The sequence below is a fragment of the Orcinus orca genome, chromosome 8 (assembly GCF_937001465.1).
Source record: "Orcinus orca chromosome 8, mOrcOrc1.1, whole genome shotgun sequence".
Taxonomy (NCBI): Eukaryota; Metazoa; Chordata; class Mammalia; order Artiodactyla; family Delphinidae; genus Orcinus; species Orcinus orca.
Genome location: NC_064566.1, coordinates 1,225,969 through 1,241,552, shown reverse-complemented (window position 1 = coordinate 1,241,552; position 15,584 = coordinate 1,225,969). Strand labels below are relative to the sequence as shown.

Below are 15,584 nucleotides of genomic sequence, written 5' to 3'. Positions count from 1 at the left end.
TCCGGGCGGCTGCGGCAGACCCGGGTCAGGCTGGGGGCCTGCGGGGCCGCGGGGCCTCGGCTGCGGACCCTCGGGGCGGCGCGGGGCGCGGGTGCCTCGTCGGAGAGTGTTCGTTTCGCAGAGTGTCATTGTGCGTCCGTTCCCGGCACGGGGCGAGTGGCCCGCGGCGAGTGCGCGCTCTTGGGGTCCGGGCGCCGCTCGGGGCCGGGGTGTGAGGGGGCGATGCGCGCGGGTTCGGAGCCCCAGCGGCCGCCGTGTTCATCCTCGGGGGATCGTGTCGGGGCCTGTGTCGCGGTGTGTGTGAGTGTCACAGTGCGGGGTTGTTTACCTGGCGGCGTCTCTGAGCGCTCGGCGTGTGCCGGGGTCTGGGGAGCCGGGTGGTGGTGTTGGCGTTTGTGTCCGGTGTGACAGCGGGAGCCAGCGCGCAGGTGCTCCGGGGAGCTCTCCTCCTTCCGCCAAAGAGTGACTGAGGCTGTGTCATTGTGGGTCTGCTTGCCCTGTGTGTGCCGGGCTGTCTGGGGGTGCTGGTTGCTCTGTTTACCGCAAGAGTGTGCCAGTCGGGATGCTGGGGGGAGCGCTGCTGTTTTGTGTCAGTGGGTGACTGTTTGTGCGCAGATGGCGAAGTGACGAAAAGCCCCCGACGTCCCTGCCAAGGCTGCTGTGAGGGCTCCGGCATCTGCGGCGGGTGGGGATTGTCCTGGGGGGCTGTTTATGGGGCCAAAGGGGAGACACCGCAGGGTGCCAGGGTGGGCCCAATAGGGTGGTCCGGACCCGGCTCATCCTTCCTCTCCCCCTCCCTGCAGGCCCAGGGCTCCAGCCAGTGCCCAGCCCCGCTGGGAGCCCCGGCCAGCACCACGGACGGCACCCAGGAAGCCCGAGTTCCCCTGGACGGGGCCTTCTGGATCCCGAGGCCCCCGGCGGGTTCGCCCAAGGGCTGCTTCGCTTGCGTGTCCAAGCCCCCCGCCCTGCAGGCTCCAGTGGCCCCCGGGCCTGAGCCCTCAGCCTCACCCCCCATGGCACCCATCCTGTTCCCCATGGAGTCTAAGAGCAGCAGGACAGACAGCGTGCGGGCCACCAGCGCCCCCCAGGCCTGCAAGCACCTAGCAGAGAAGAAGACCATGACGAACCCCACGGCGGTCATCGAGGTCTATCCCGACACCGCGGAGGTGAACGACTACTACCTGTGGTCCATCTTCAACTTCGTCTACCTCAACTTCTGCTGCCTGGGTTTCATCGCCCTGGCCTACTCCCTCAAAGTGAGCGGGGGGCGGGGATGGAGGAGGGGGGCAGGGGGAGCAGGAGACGTGGGTGCCGGCTGCATCGCTCTGCCCCCTCCCTCGCAGAGAAGCCCATGGGTGCAGCAGGTGCAGCGGAGCGGCTGAGGGATAGAAGGATGGTGGGGGACCCAGCGAGACACGGATGGCAGCCAGCTCGGGGCTGGCAGGGAGAGCCAGCCCATCCTGACCTGAGCTGGGGAACCTTCCAGGGTGTCTTGTCGGGGCTCGGGGTCCTCAGGGCCAGGGTCTGTGCACAGCGAGTTTGGTCTGTGGGGTGGGGACCTGGGACTCGGTGTCCTGTCCCCTGGGCGGGGGACGTGGGAATTAGGCCTGGGTGAAGCTGTCCCTAGGCATAGGGATGGAGCCAGCAGGGAGATGAAGAGGCCTTGGAATCCTTCCCCTGTTGACAGGAGGAGGGGTGACGTCACTGCTGGAGACCTTCTTGTCCAAGCCCCTTGCAGGGAACCTGATGCCAGGCAGGCACTCCGAGGGAGGCCGTGACAGACAGACGGGGGTGCTGACCCCCAGCCACTGCTCTGTCTCCCCTCACACACGGTTTCTAGATGGTCCGTCCCGGGGGAGGCTCTGTGGGAGCCAGGAGCCCGGGGGAGGGAGGTGTGAGGGTGTCCCATACACCCTGACTCCACGCCCTGAGTGTATACAGCTTCCAGAAGCCCCTTGCTGCTGTGAGAGGAGCTGGCTGGGTGCACAGCAGTGTCCCAGGCAGACAGGACCCCATCCCCCCCGGGGTGGGGGCAAAGTGGAGAGAAGTGGACTGAGATGACAGGAGGGGAGCTGTGATTGACTCGCACTTGGGGTCTTGGGGTCGGGAGATCCACGCAGATGTGTAAGGACCCAAGAGCCTGGGGCTGCTGGAGCCCAACCAGGAGGAAGGGAGGGGTAGACTCAGGGCCTCGCTCCCTTCCCGCCACCCCGGAAGGGCCTGGCTCACGTCTCGCCAGATCATCACTTTTCCCGAGCCCTGATCTGAGTGTCCAAGGCCAGGCGCATTTCACTGATTGCAGCTGCCCGGCGGGGCGGGGGCAGAACACAGGGCGGGGTGGGGGGGTTGCTGGAGGCCGAGGAGGGGCTGGGCCCGAGAGGCTAGCCTGGGGGAAGGTGCTGGGACTGCTCTGCCTCTGTGCGTCTCTGAGCACGGAGCCCCCTGCCCTGGCCTCACAAGCTCTGGCCACCTGGTCGTCTTGTCCTCCTGACTCATCATTGGCATCACGGTCACCCACCGCCTTCAAATCCAGGTCTGTGTACCCAGCCCTGGGCTCCACCACATGACACCGTGTCCATTGAGTGTGCGTGAGTGTGGGCACATGTGTGAGTGTGCACGAGTGTGTGTGCATATAGGTGTGAATGTGTTGCATTGTGTGCGTGTATGCCTGCATATAGGTGTGAGCGTGTGTGTGTGTGCATGAGTTGTGTAGGCATGAGAGTGCATTTGTAAGTGTATGAGTGTGTCGGTGTGAGTGTGCACGTGTGTGTAATTATGTGTGTGAGCATGCATGTAGGGGTGTGGGTGTGCCTGTGTATAATTGTGCATATTGTGTGCGCACGCATATAGGTGTCAGCATGCACGTGTGTAATTGTGTGGGAGTGTGAATGCATGGGTGTGCATATGTGAGTGTGTGGCACGTGTGTGCACGAGTGTGTGCCTGCATATAGGTGTGAGCATTTGTGTGTGTGCATGAACTGTGTAGGCATAAGAGTGCACTTGTAACTGAGTGTGTGGGTGAGTGTGCATGTGTGTATAATTGTGTGTGTGGGAGTATGAATGCATGAGTGTGCATATGTGAGTTGCATGTGTGTGCACGAGCATATGCCTGCATATGGGTGTGAGAATGCATTGTGGATGTGTGTGCATGTGTGTGCATGTGTGTATTGTGTGTGCGTGCAGGGGTCCCTGGGAATTGGGGGTGAAGCCCCCGGGCCAGCCTCAGCTCTGCCTCCCTGGGCCCTCTTGCCTGGCCCCACGAGTAGCCTGTGGACCTGGGGCCGGCTGCGTGTGCTCCTGTGGGCAGCTGGCTGGCACAGGGCAGGCCCATCTGCTGCGGGTTGTAGGTAGGTCACAGATTTCTGAATGGTTCAGGATCCGCTCTGCAGTGCGGGGTGGGAGTTGCTGCTTCTAGAGGCAGAAGGGGATTCACTGCGCCTGCACCCGGCTGCTCCCTCGCATCCTTCCTGGGCGTTAGCGAGGGCAGAAAGGCTTGGGGCTTCCCTGGGAGGGGTGAGCAAGGCGAGCTGCCTCTGTCCAGGGCAGAGGGGAGGACAGACCTGGCTGGCACAGGCTCCCACGCCTGGGAATTCGTCCATCTGTCCGTCCAGCTGTCCGTCTCCTGGGCTGCTGCATCCTACATCGTTTGCAGCCGTCCTGGGCACTTCCAAGGGCACCTGATGGCCTTGGGGTCAGGAGGCCTTGGCTAATTCCCCGCGTGGCCTCTTAAAAGCAGTGCTCTCGCTTCACTGAGCCCATTTCCTCATCCGTTCACAAAACACAGCAAAACAAAACAACATTCAAATAAGCACAGAAGCAGGGCGGAGGCTGGCCTTCTGTGGGTGAGAAAGAAGCACTGTGTCCCTAGCTGTCCCCGTCTGTCCCCGCACGCCCCGCCCCCGGGGGCACCCTCGTGGGCTCGGCCTGGTGTCTGGGGTTGGCTCAGACGCAGAAGGCCAGGTCTCCGTCCGTGCAGTCTGTATGAGGTGCTCACCATGGCCCCCGGCTCCCCTTTCTCGGCCTGGAGAAGTCCAGCCTCCTCATCTTGGCATTCAGGGCCCTGCATGACCCACTTTTAACCCCTTCCCTAAGCGAGCTCCCTGGGTGCGCCTGGCTGCCCCCAGCCTGGGGCCTTTGTGAGGCCCGGGTTGCCCCCACCCCCAAAGGCTCTGCTGCCTCCCTCTGGCCGAACCTTCCTCCCCATCAGAGAGCCCACGCACTGACCACAGCTGCCCACCCCTGACCCAAGGCAGGGCTGACCAAGTTGGGGGGCAAAGGATGCTGGAGGAATGGGTGGATGGACAGGGTGCATGGGAAGATGCATACGCACCAAACGGTTCAGGAGAAGAACACTTCACTCCCAGCTTGGGCGTGAGGTTGGGGTCAGCCCCGGACACTTCTGGGGGAGGCAGCATTTACCCCGGGCCTTGAAGCGTGGGTGAGGGGACAGGAGTTCATAAACTAAGAAACGAGAGTTGGGCAATCGGGAGCAGCAGGGCCCCATCCTCTGTGGGGAGCAGAAGATGGTCCAGGAAAGGCAGACTGAGGCCGTGCAGTGAAAGACTTGGAGTTCCATGGGAAGGGTATGGGGGACACGGAAGGGAAAGGTGATCAGAGCTGTGAACTCTGCAGCCAGGGTGGAGGGAGGGGATGAGACAAGCCCAGAGGCAGGGAGGAGTGAGGGTCCGGTGTGGTGGTCCAGGCGAGAGGGCACATGGCTTGAACCAGGGCGGGGATGGTGGCAGAGAGGAGCAGCAGATTGCAATGAGGACACAGGCTGTGAGACTTCTCGGTGACAGGGCAGTCAGAAAGAATAGATTAGGGGGAAGGATACTGTGTCTGTTTCTGTATATACATACTTGCCCACTCCCTCCTTTCTGAATATCACCCATCCATCCATTCATACATATGTACCTACGTCTATCCATCCATCCATCATCCATCCATCCACCCGCCCATCCATCCATCCATCCACCCGCCCGTCCGTCCACTCATCCTCACATACATACATACATCCACCCGCCCATCCATCCACCCACCCACCCACCCACCCACTCATCCTCACATCCATCCATCCATCCACCCGCCCATCCACCCGCCCGTCCATCCATCCATCCACCCACCCATCCATCCATCCACCCACCCACCCACCCATCCACTCATCCTCACATACATACATCCACCCACCCACCCGTCCATCCATCCATCCATCCATCCACCTGCCCATCCATCCACCCATCCTTTCATCTATCTGTGCTCACTATATCCGTTGATTTCATTCATTCATCCACCTACGTGCTAACACACCCATTTCCTCACCATGAATCTATTCATACTTTCACCTATCTTTCCATTCATTTATTCACTTAACTTTTCTCCCACCCTCACTCCTGATCCCCTTTACTTTCTCAGTTCATCCCAGAATACTGTCTATCAACACACCAAGTCATTCATCCATACCGAACACATCCACCTACCCATTCGTCTTTCCACCCTCCCACTGGTCTTTTTATATATGTCTTCTTCGTCCCTTCTTCCCTTCTCCCCTCTTCTTCCAATTATTTCCTCTCCAGTGGTTCATCCATCTAACTACCCACCTACTCTGTTTATCCATTCTTCTATCTTCTCTCCCTCCTACCCACCTCTTCCACCTTCTGTGTATACCACATAGCCATACGCCCAGTGTTCATGGTGGCTCTGGTGTACAGCATAGGTTTGAGTCCTGGGACCTTAAGTTGGTATTACATCTATCCGTGCCTTATTTTCCTCCTTGTAAAAATGGGGTTGTACCTACCTCAGAGTGTTCTTGGGAGGATTAACTGAGTTAATGCCGTGTAATGCTGTTAGCATAGCGCCATACCCATAGTCGTTTCTTTTATTATTTTTATTGTTCTTTCCTACATCCATCCTCCATGTCCATCCTTACCTCCCATTACTTCTACGCATCCACCTGCCCTGTGTATGACTTTACCCAGTCATCTGTCCATCAATACACATATCCACCAACTTTATTTAAACATCCATCCTTTTCCCGTTGTACATCTCTCTAGCCATCTTCCCACCTTCTATTTCCTGTTCCCTCCTTTCTTCCCTTACTCACTTTAATTACCCATCCATCAATTAATCTAGTGATTCATGAAGATAATTCATCTCCCCTTTCTTCTTCTCAACTTTCTCATTCTTTTTCTCATTTACCCAACTGTCTATCTCCTACTCCATGTACCCCATATACCGTTTCCTCCTTGTATCCACTCATTCCTTCTTCCATCACTTTTACCCATCAATGTACATTACTAATTAGTTCATCCAAGCATCCATCCATTCATCCATACATACACATCCTCACCTTTCCTTTTCCCTTTTTTCTTTTCTTCTACCCATTTGCTCACCCCACACATACTTCTAGCCTCCTATCAATTCCTCTATCCACACTAACCCAATTCCTTCAGCTATCCCCTCCCACACACCTATCCGCTGAATCCATCCATCCATCTCTTTCTATCTGGTTTACCCACACACCTTTGTGGATTTGTTTAATCTCCTCTCTTCTTCCCTCCTGTCTTTCCTCACCTACATCCATCCATCAGTTTCCCCTCCATCTGTATATTCATTGCCTTCCCTCACTTTGATTATCATGCCCGTCGCCTCTTCCTCTCCTTCCCTCCCTTCCTTGTATGTAACCATCATATCTATTCATTAAGCTCTCTAGTCAATGACCTAGTCTTCAGTTCATTCAAACTTCCCAACATCCTTCCACTCTTCACGCATTTGTCTCACACGCAATTCTAATGCCTAGTCAGTGACAAGGAACACACGGCCCCTGCCCTTGAGGCGCTTACATTTTGGTGGGGTGTCAGACAATAATAAAAGTAACACTTATGCATGTCAGATGGTGACGTCAGCTCTGAAGAGCACATGAAGCAGGTGAGGGAGACGTGCGGTGCTCTTTATGTAGAGGCAAGGAAGTCTCTTTGTTGAGATGCTATTTGAGTGTAAACCTGGATTAATTCACGCAGTAGCCATAAATGCGTCTTTCTGAGAAAGCATATTCCAGGAAAAGGGATCAGATATTGCAAAAGCCCTGCGGCAAAGTCAGGTTCAGGGACCAATGTGGCTAGAATGGGGGTGAGCATAGGAGATGGGTCCAGAGAGGTGGGGGAGGGGCCAGACCACGTACATCTTGTCTGCCACAGTTAAGATTTTGTTTTGCTTTAAGTGAAAACTTTGAGGAATGTTAAACGAAGAGTCAATATTATGTGACTTACTTTTTTTCTTTTTTTTTGGCCATGCCATGCGGCATGCGGGATCTTAGTCCCCCGACCAGGGGTTGAACCCACGCCCGCTGCAGTGGAAGCATGGAGTCCTAACCGCTGGACCTCCAGGGAAGTCCCCATGTGACTTACATTTTAAAAGCTTGCTCTTGCTACTAGTGAAGAATCGGCTATAAGGATGCAAGGGGTTGGGGGGTTGGGAGACAAACCGAAAGCGGTTCACTGAGTCAAGTCTTGGGTCAGAGGGTGGGAGTGGAGAGCTAAAACTGGTCCTGTATTTTGAAAGAAAAGTCAACAGAGTATCCTGTTGGATTGGACATAAGGGGAGGGAAAATAGAGAAGATCCAAAGATTACTCCAGGGATACTCATCTGAGCAGTTGAGAGAAGGGAGGTGGCGTTTATAGATGAGGAAGGAGGCTGCAGGAGGGGCGGGTTTGTGAGGAAAAGACCCTCGCTCACCTTGTCCACCCACCAATGCATGCACTCATGGTTCCACCCTTTCAGCTACCCGCCCATCCACTTTGTCTCCAAAAATTCATCTGTTCATCTTCTTTCTTCCGGAATTTCACTTCCTTACTGTCAGCCGTCCCTTTATTCACTCTTTCACTTATTTACTAAATTCATGTTTCTACTCGTTTCATCATCTGTCTTTTTTTTCTCTTTCTTTCTTTTGCGTTACGCGGGCCTCTCACTGTTGTGGCCTCTCCCGTTGCGGCGCAGGCTCAGCGGCCATGGCTCACGGGCCCAGCCGCTCCGCGGCATGTGGGATCTTCCCAGACCGGGGCACGAACCCGTGTCCTCTGCATCGGCAGGCGAGCTCTCAACCACTGCGCCACCAGGGAAGCCCCTATCTGTCTTTTTTTTTCTTCCTCTCCTTCCACGGTTTATCCACCAACCTCATCCATTACTCTGTTCATCTATCCATCCACCCAGCTCTCCATCTAGTCTTTTTTTCTCCCTGGATTCATCTGTTTCCCCCCTTTTACTCATTCATAGTAATAGCAATAGTAACAACAAGCCAGCAAATAACAATAAAACAATTAATTATTGAGCTCTTAATTAATTATTGAGTATATTCTAGGCACCTTTCTAAGAACTTCTAATTATTTAATTAGATGTAGCATTTTATTTAATGATAACAAAACCCTATGAATAGGTGCAATTAATATCCTGGTTTTACAGATGAGGAAACGGAGGCACAGTGACACAAAGTAACTGCCTTGAGGTCACCATCAGGTTCCTTTCTCGGACCCTTTTTGAATCACTGCACTCTTCTTCCTGTGGTCATCACCCTCTGTCCATTCATCCTCTCACCTCTTCCTCTCTCTGTCCATTTTCCTGCACTTTCTGTCCATCTCGGTTTATTCATTCATCCACCCAACCATACAGCCTTCCTTTGCACTATTCTCCATTCTTCTGCCAACTCCTATCTATATAGCTAATCATTCATTAAAACTTCTCTTCATCAGCCCTTCTCTCTTGCCTTTCTCCTTCTCACAACCATGTATCCACCCACCCACCATCCAGCCAGCCATCCGTCAACCATCAATACATTTCCGTCTCTCCATCTTTTCCTTTCATTTATTCCTGCTTCCCCTTCATTCACCTCTAAATTAAGTTGCCCATTCATCCATGTATATATTATCCCTCCCTTTCTTCCCTCTACCCCATTCTTCCAATTATTTATTATAACCATTCGTGTAATCAGGTGTTGAGCTGGTATCCATTCATCTATACACCCATCGACCCATCCTCCCTCCCTTTCCTTCACACACTATCAATCTATCATCCCATGAAGATACACATTCATAAAAGAACTGTCCATCCATTGATCCGTCTGCACATCCTCCCATTTTTCTTCCTTTCCTTTCTTTGACTGACTCACCCAACTATCCAACCATCCATCTGTTCACTCACCTGTCTTCCTCCTTTTCCTTTCTTTCCACCCAACATCACCCATCCACCTCTTCACCCACCTGCCCTGCATCCATTTATCCATTCCATTCCTGCATGTTTACTCCTCCTCCTTTCACGTCATTTCACCCCCACCCACCGTCCTTTCCTTCCCTTTGCCTTCCTTTTGCTTTTTAGACTGCCCTTCTCAGCCTCCTTTCCTGGATACCTCTTGCTTCCCAGATCTTTCAACGTTGGGATGCTCTGGGGCTCAGTCCCTGGTCCTCTTCATCTCTTGCCTACACTCTCTCCCTTGGTGCTCTCACCCAGCCTCATGGCTCCAAGTAGCGTCTTTATGCTCATATGCTCATCCAATTTGTATCTCTGCCCTAGACCTCATCCCTGAACTCTAGACTCGCAGAAAACCTACCTGCTCAAAATGTCCAGCTCTACGTCTAGAAGACATTTCTAGCTAAACATGTCAGAAACCCAACTACTGAACCATGCACAAACTTACTCCCCCTGGAGTCTCCTACAGCTCCCTGATTTCAGTAGATCAAATGAAAAAGCCTTGAAGTCATCTCAAATTCCTTTCTTTTTTTCTCACACTCCACATCTGATCCCAGTAAATACTGTCAGCTCTATCTTCAAAATAGATCCAGAAAAAGGTCAGTTCCTACCACCTTCACGACCACTGCCCTGATGCAACCCACCCTGACCACTCACCTGGACTGTCGGCCTCTTCTTTACTTTGTCCAGCCTCTGCCCCTTCCACCTATTCTCTACACAGCATCCAGAATTACCAGGTTAAAACACGCCGGAGCCTCTGCCCTTGTATTTTCTGCTAAAAAGTGCCTACAAAGTCCCACGCAACCTGCTTCTTGCCTATTTCCTCTCTGACCGTAAGTCGCACTCCCCTTCCACTCTGGGTTCTGCTCTCCCCACACTGGCCTCTGGTTATTCCTCAGAACACAGGTTCATCCCCACCTCAGAGCTGCGTGCTCTGAGACGTGCTTTCCCTGCAGATAAACACATGACCAAGTCTGTCACACTCTTCCGGGCTTTACTCAAATGTCCGTGCTCCATGTGTTCTTTCCTGAGCACCCAGCTAGAGCCATACCTCCCACCATGCTCTCTGCTCTGTGTCCTCCTCAGCTTTCTTTTTAGCACATTTAACACCCTATACATTTTACTTATGTATTGCGTTTACTTTCCATGTCCTCTCCCTTAAATGTGTCCTTAAATGTAAGCTCCATGAGGACAGGGGACGTTGTTTTTTTCCCTGCTGTATACTTGGGACCTAGAAGAGCAACTACACAGAGCAGGCACTGATATTGCTTGACTGAGTTAATGAACCTATTCACCTGCCCTGCATTGGTCTATACTATAATCTACCCAACAACCCTCCCTCCTCTCCAATTATCTACCCATCCCATTCACCCAACACACATTCGTATATCCATCTATCCTCCATTCCATCCATTTGACACACTTTTATATGTCCCTATATGCACCTTTCCCACCACTTCAGTGCACATTCACACATCCATCTTACCCGCCTATCCCAACAATTCAGCATTTATTTCTAAACCCATCGAGCCACCTGTCCTACCCATCCAACACATACTCATGTATCCATCTATCCACCTGTCCAGATTATCCAGTGCACATTCATAAATTCATCTACCAGCCTGTCCCACCCATCCAGTATACCTTCCTGTAACCACCTAGGTACCTGTTCCCATCATGCAATGTAATTTCGTATATCCATCTGTCTACCTGTCCTGCCCGCCTGGCATACCTTCATGTGTCCATCTAGCCTGCTCCATCCACCCATTCTCAGGTATTGATCTACTTGCCTGGCCTGCCTGTGGAGCATGTTTCACGTATCCATCTGTGTACCAGTCCTTCGCTTCTGGCAAACACCCGTGTATCCATCCAACCATCCCTTCCATCCAGCGTCCATTCCTATGTCCATATCTCTGTGTGTCCCACGCATCCAGCATGGGACGTTCATATCTCCCTCCTTCTCATCACCCACCTGCCTTCCCATCATCAAATCGCCTGTCCAGTTCTCCTCTTCCCTGATCTCCTTTACAACTGAATGGATGGGTTACTCAGCCATCCACTTCCAACATCCGTCTCTATCCTTCCTTTCCTCATTCTAATATCCAACAAGGGAGTCATGACCAATTGTTTGTTTTTAAATAAATCAGCCTTGTTTCAACATGAGGGGAAAAAAATCAATGAATATAATTTACTAGTTAATGAATTACAGAAAAACTATGTTTATCTCATGGGGATTTTTAAAAATACAGCAATCTACCTCTAATAATACAATGAACATCATTCTCAGTCGTGAGGTTTACAATTAAGACTGAGAGTGGGCTGCCTGTTACATCATTGCTAGTCAGCATCGTTCCGAAGCCTTTGCTTCCGTTATATAAGAGCTTGCTTTGGACCAGACACTATGCTAATGCTTTGTGTCCACCAACTCATTAATTCCTTTCAACAGCCCTATGCCGTAGGTACTATTGTTATCTTCCTGTTACAGATGAGAATACTTGCTAAGGTTATGCAGTGATGGGCAAAACTGGGATTCAAATCCAGGCATCTGTACTCTTAACCACTGTGCTACAGAGGCTAAGAATAAAGACCTGAAGGAAGAACTAGAACTGTTATTTACCGTAGATGTGATTCATTACATAGAAAACTTGGTCTGTTATCATAATACGATAGTTTAGCTGGATACAAAATCAATCTATAGAAGTTGAACTTCTATACACCAGCAAAAATCAGTTAGCAATGTAATCTGAGACGTCACTTACAATATGACAACCAAATAAACAGACTAAGTCTAACAAAAGATGCAATAGCTCTTTCTTCTGGAGAGAATTATGAAATTTTATTTTAACGACGACGTCCAATAAAACCTAAATAAGTGGGTGATACATAATGTTCTCACAACGGAAGATAAAACTCAGTGAAGATGTAGACTCTCTCCAAAATCCCTAGAATAAAAGTTCCACAAGGGCATAGACTTTTCTTCTTTTCTCCTTCCCTTCCCTAGTTCCTCAAGGCCAGCTTCTTTTCCTCCCTCTACCTCTCCATTCTATACAATCTGCCTTAAGTCACCCAATCTTCCACCCCTTCCCCAGTCCCTCCAACTTGTCCCCCAGCTCCACTCCACTCCATCTCCTCCTTCCCTTCCTCAGCCCCTCCATCCACTGCCAGACAGTCACTTCTGTCTTCTTTCTTCTCTCCTCTCCCTCTGTTCCTTCCACCATTCGCCTCGTCCATCCATCCACCCAGCCACACTCCCACCCCATCTGTGTCCCCACCGCGTTAACTACCCATCTATTCTCCCGTCCATCTGCGTAACCCACCCTCCGGGCAGCCAGACATCAGTGTCCTCTATCTGCCCAACCCAGCCCCCTGCCTTTTGTCCACACATCCATCCGTACATCCATTTACCCACCAGTCTGCTGATGCAGAGACTTTCTCTCCCCACCTCTCTCATCTCTCGGCTTCCTCTTTCTCCTCCTCCTCCCAGGCTTTGCTCTCTGCTTGCAGCATGCTCAGACCTGCTCTTCTCTGGACTCTGTGGAGGGAGAGGGGACTCCTCAGACCTAGCCTGGATGAGGGGACATGCTCCCCAGGGACACCTCTTCACAGCCAGAGGATCTTGGAAATGGGTCCACCGCTGTCCTCCATCTCCCCAGGACTTACTGGGCTCCAACCGCTCCCTTCACTTTAATATCCCGTTGCAGGGACCCCAGGGCTGCCTCCCATCCAAGCACAGTGTGTATTCTCAGGGAATCCCAGTCAATTTTAAATGAGGTGGGACCAATCAGATTAGGACACACGTGTATTGCCCCATCGTCCAATCACGTAACTCTCTGAGACCGGCTTCCTCTTTTATTTTATTTATTTATTTTCCCAGCGTTATTGAGATATAATCAACCTACAACATTGTATATGCTTAAGGTGTACCACGAAATGATTTCCACAATGGGGTTAGTTAATACTCATCATCTTATATAACTATCTTTTTTTTTTTTTTGGTGGTAAGAACACCGAAGATGCACTCTCTTAGCAACTTTCAAGTATATAATACAGTATTAATGATCCATTTTATTTTATATAGTTTTAGATTTATAGAAAAGTTGCAAAAAAAAAAAAGATACAAAGAATTCCTATATACCCTTCACCCGGACATCCCCATGTTAACAGTGTACCGTATTCACTCTTCTTCTCTCTCTCTCTAAATACATATTATTTATTTTGTAAACTGTTTGAAAGTAAGTTTCCGACCTGATGCCCCATAATCCAGGGCACGTTTCCACCCAGCAGGGACATCGTTGTGCAGCAGCCCCGCACGGTTGTCAGGAATCAGGAATCGGCAACTGACACTGGCTTGGGGCTACAGTCTCAGGGGCCCTCTGCCCTCATGCCCTCTCGCCTGGCGCCTGCCTGTGTCCACCCCTCGGCGCCGGCTGCCGGTCTCACCTCCTCCTTCTGGCTTCAGGTTCGGGACAAGAAACTTCTCAACGACCTGAACGGGGCAGTGGAGGACGCCAAGACTGCTCGGCTGTTCAACATCACCAGCTCTGCCCTGGCGGCCTCCTGCATCATCCTCGTCTTCATCTTCCTGCGGTACCCGCTCACCGACTACTGAGGCCCCGACAGGCACCGCCAGCCTGGAGATGAAGCTCTGAGATGGGTTCATTTCGTGGCTGAGGAAAGCCGGATGCCCTGCGGTGGGGGCGGAGCCGGAGCCCCCCTGCAGCTGGGAACCCGGCAGCGAGGCAGGGGGACAGTGAGTTCCGTGCCAGCCCACCCTCTCTGCCTCCCGGCCCTCCTCCTGTTTCGGGGGGGCCCGTGGGTTTCTTCCTGTGCTGCTGCACCTTGGCTTCCAGTGGCTGCCCTCCCTGCCTGCCTGTGCCCCCGCCCAGGCTCCTGGGGCCCCTCAGACCTGACACCCAGCAAGAAGGGCTTTTGTGGGAGCTTCCCAGGATCCGGTGGCCGCCAGCATCTGGGGACTGACTCTCTCCTCCCTGACGCCACCTCCTCCAAGCCGTGACCCTGCTCAGAGCTCTTGTATCTGTGAACTTCCAATAAAATACCTGCCCAGCTCTGGCCCAGCCTCCTGTCCCCCACTTGGGCAGGGCTCGGGGTGGAGGGCGTGTGGGGGGCGGGATTTGGGAAGCCCACTCAATCCCTGCCTGGGGATCCTGGGCCCCGAGTGCTGCATGCAGCTGGCTTTTCCAGGGGAAGTTCGCCCCATGATCCAGGTGGTCTCTTCTGTTCACTGTGCATTACGGGACCGAGGGGGCTTTTGGTGAAGTGTGCTCCTAACACGCGTCCCCACGAGGATCAGGCAGCCTCCTTGGAGAGGAGGGAAGGGGGGCGGGCACCAGGAGGGTGCCCCAGGCGGCCGTGGCGGTGCCCTGGCCAATCCCAGTCTACCTTGGGGACCTGGGACCTGGGCAGCTTCCTCCGTTTCCTCATCCGCGAAGTAGGGGATGTGGCTTTCCCATTTCTCAGAGGCGCCATGAGGTTCACCAGAGGGGAAAACGAGGCATCCGCTGGAGGTTGCTGTTTCAGTATCAAGATCGGTGCAGGCGGCACGTGCGGGGAACCAGGGCAGCGATGCTCCCACAGAGATGGGCTCTGCTCACAGCCCGGCAGGGTGCGTCAGCCTCTGAGAGCAAGTCTGAAGAGTCCTAGGACAGGAGAAGTGCAGGCCCTGTGGGACCTGACGGAGGAGGCCCGATTCAGCCCAGGAGCTGCAGGGAGGGCAGCAGGTGGAGGAACCCCAGAGCCAGCCGAGGCCTCACCATGAGGGATGCAGCCGGTCTAGGAAGCAGAGGAGGTTGTCTGCAGACAGACCTCTTCCATCGCTACGGCGATGGTTGTGGTCGTGTGGATGTGGGGGCAGGAGTTGGGGGCTCCCCTCGGACCTCCTGGGAGAGAGGGGCCCTCCCCTGGAGTCCTCTGGGAAGGCAAATCTTCGGGATGGGCCATGGGTCTCTGGAGAGCTGTGGGCCAGCTGGGTTGGGTGGCTGCCCATCTAATGGCACAAGTGGTGGGCTCAGTGGCCTTCTCACGTGGCGCCCAGCTGCACAGACTAGAGAGAGGGAGCCCCGTGCAGGGGGCTGGGAGAGGTGTCCAGGAGGTGGGTGTTGGAACAGGACACAGGCTGGTGTTTGGTTGGGGAGGAAGGAGCAGGCTGAGGGGCTCAGGGACTAGAATCCTGGGGGGTCCACTGCCGGGAGGGATGGGGACTCAAGGCGGGGGGCGGGTCACAGGAGCAGCGGTTCTGGGTGTTATGACCACTGGGCCTGGAGAAGTGTTTCCCAGGTGAGAATATCAAGAGCCTGGGTGTTGGCTGCTCGCCCGTGGATATGGCCCAGGGC

The 15,584-nt window shown here is 53.3% G+C and overlaps 1 protein-coding gene across 1 annotated transcript; it reads left to right on the top strand.

Moving 5' to 3' along the window:
* Positions 1-14,304, top strand: IFITM10 (interferon induced transmembrane protein 10). Its single transcript, XM_049714061.1, has 3 exons — positions 1-300; positions 804-1,256; positions 13,694-14,304. Exons 1-3 carry the CDS (start codon positions 223-225, stop codon positions 13,841-13,843), a joined length of 681 nt encoding a protein of 226 aa, XP_049570018.1. The 5' UTR covers positions 1-222; the 3' UTR covers positions 13,844-14,304.
* Positions 14,305-15,584: the final 1,280 nt, after the last annotated feature.

Excerpts from the sequence above, each read along its gene's own strand:
- IFITM10 (XM_049714061.1), top strand. The coding sequence starts at position 223 with ATGCGCGCGGGTTCGGAGCCCCAGCGGCCGCCGTGTTCATCCTCGGGG. Across the intron at positions 301-803 it reads GGGCCTGTGTCGCGGTGTGT|GCCCAGGGCTCCAGCCAGTG; the intron begins GTGAGTGTCACA and ends CCCTCCCTGCAG. Across the intron at positions 1,257-13,693 it reads CCCTGGCCTACTCCCTCAAA|GTTCGGGACAAGAAACTTCT; the intron begins GTGAGCGGGGGG and ends TTCTGGCTTCAG.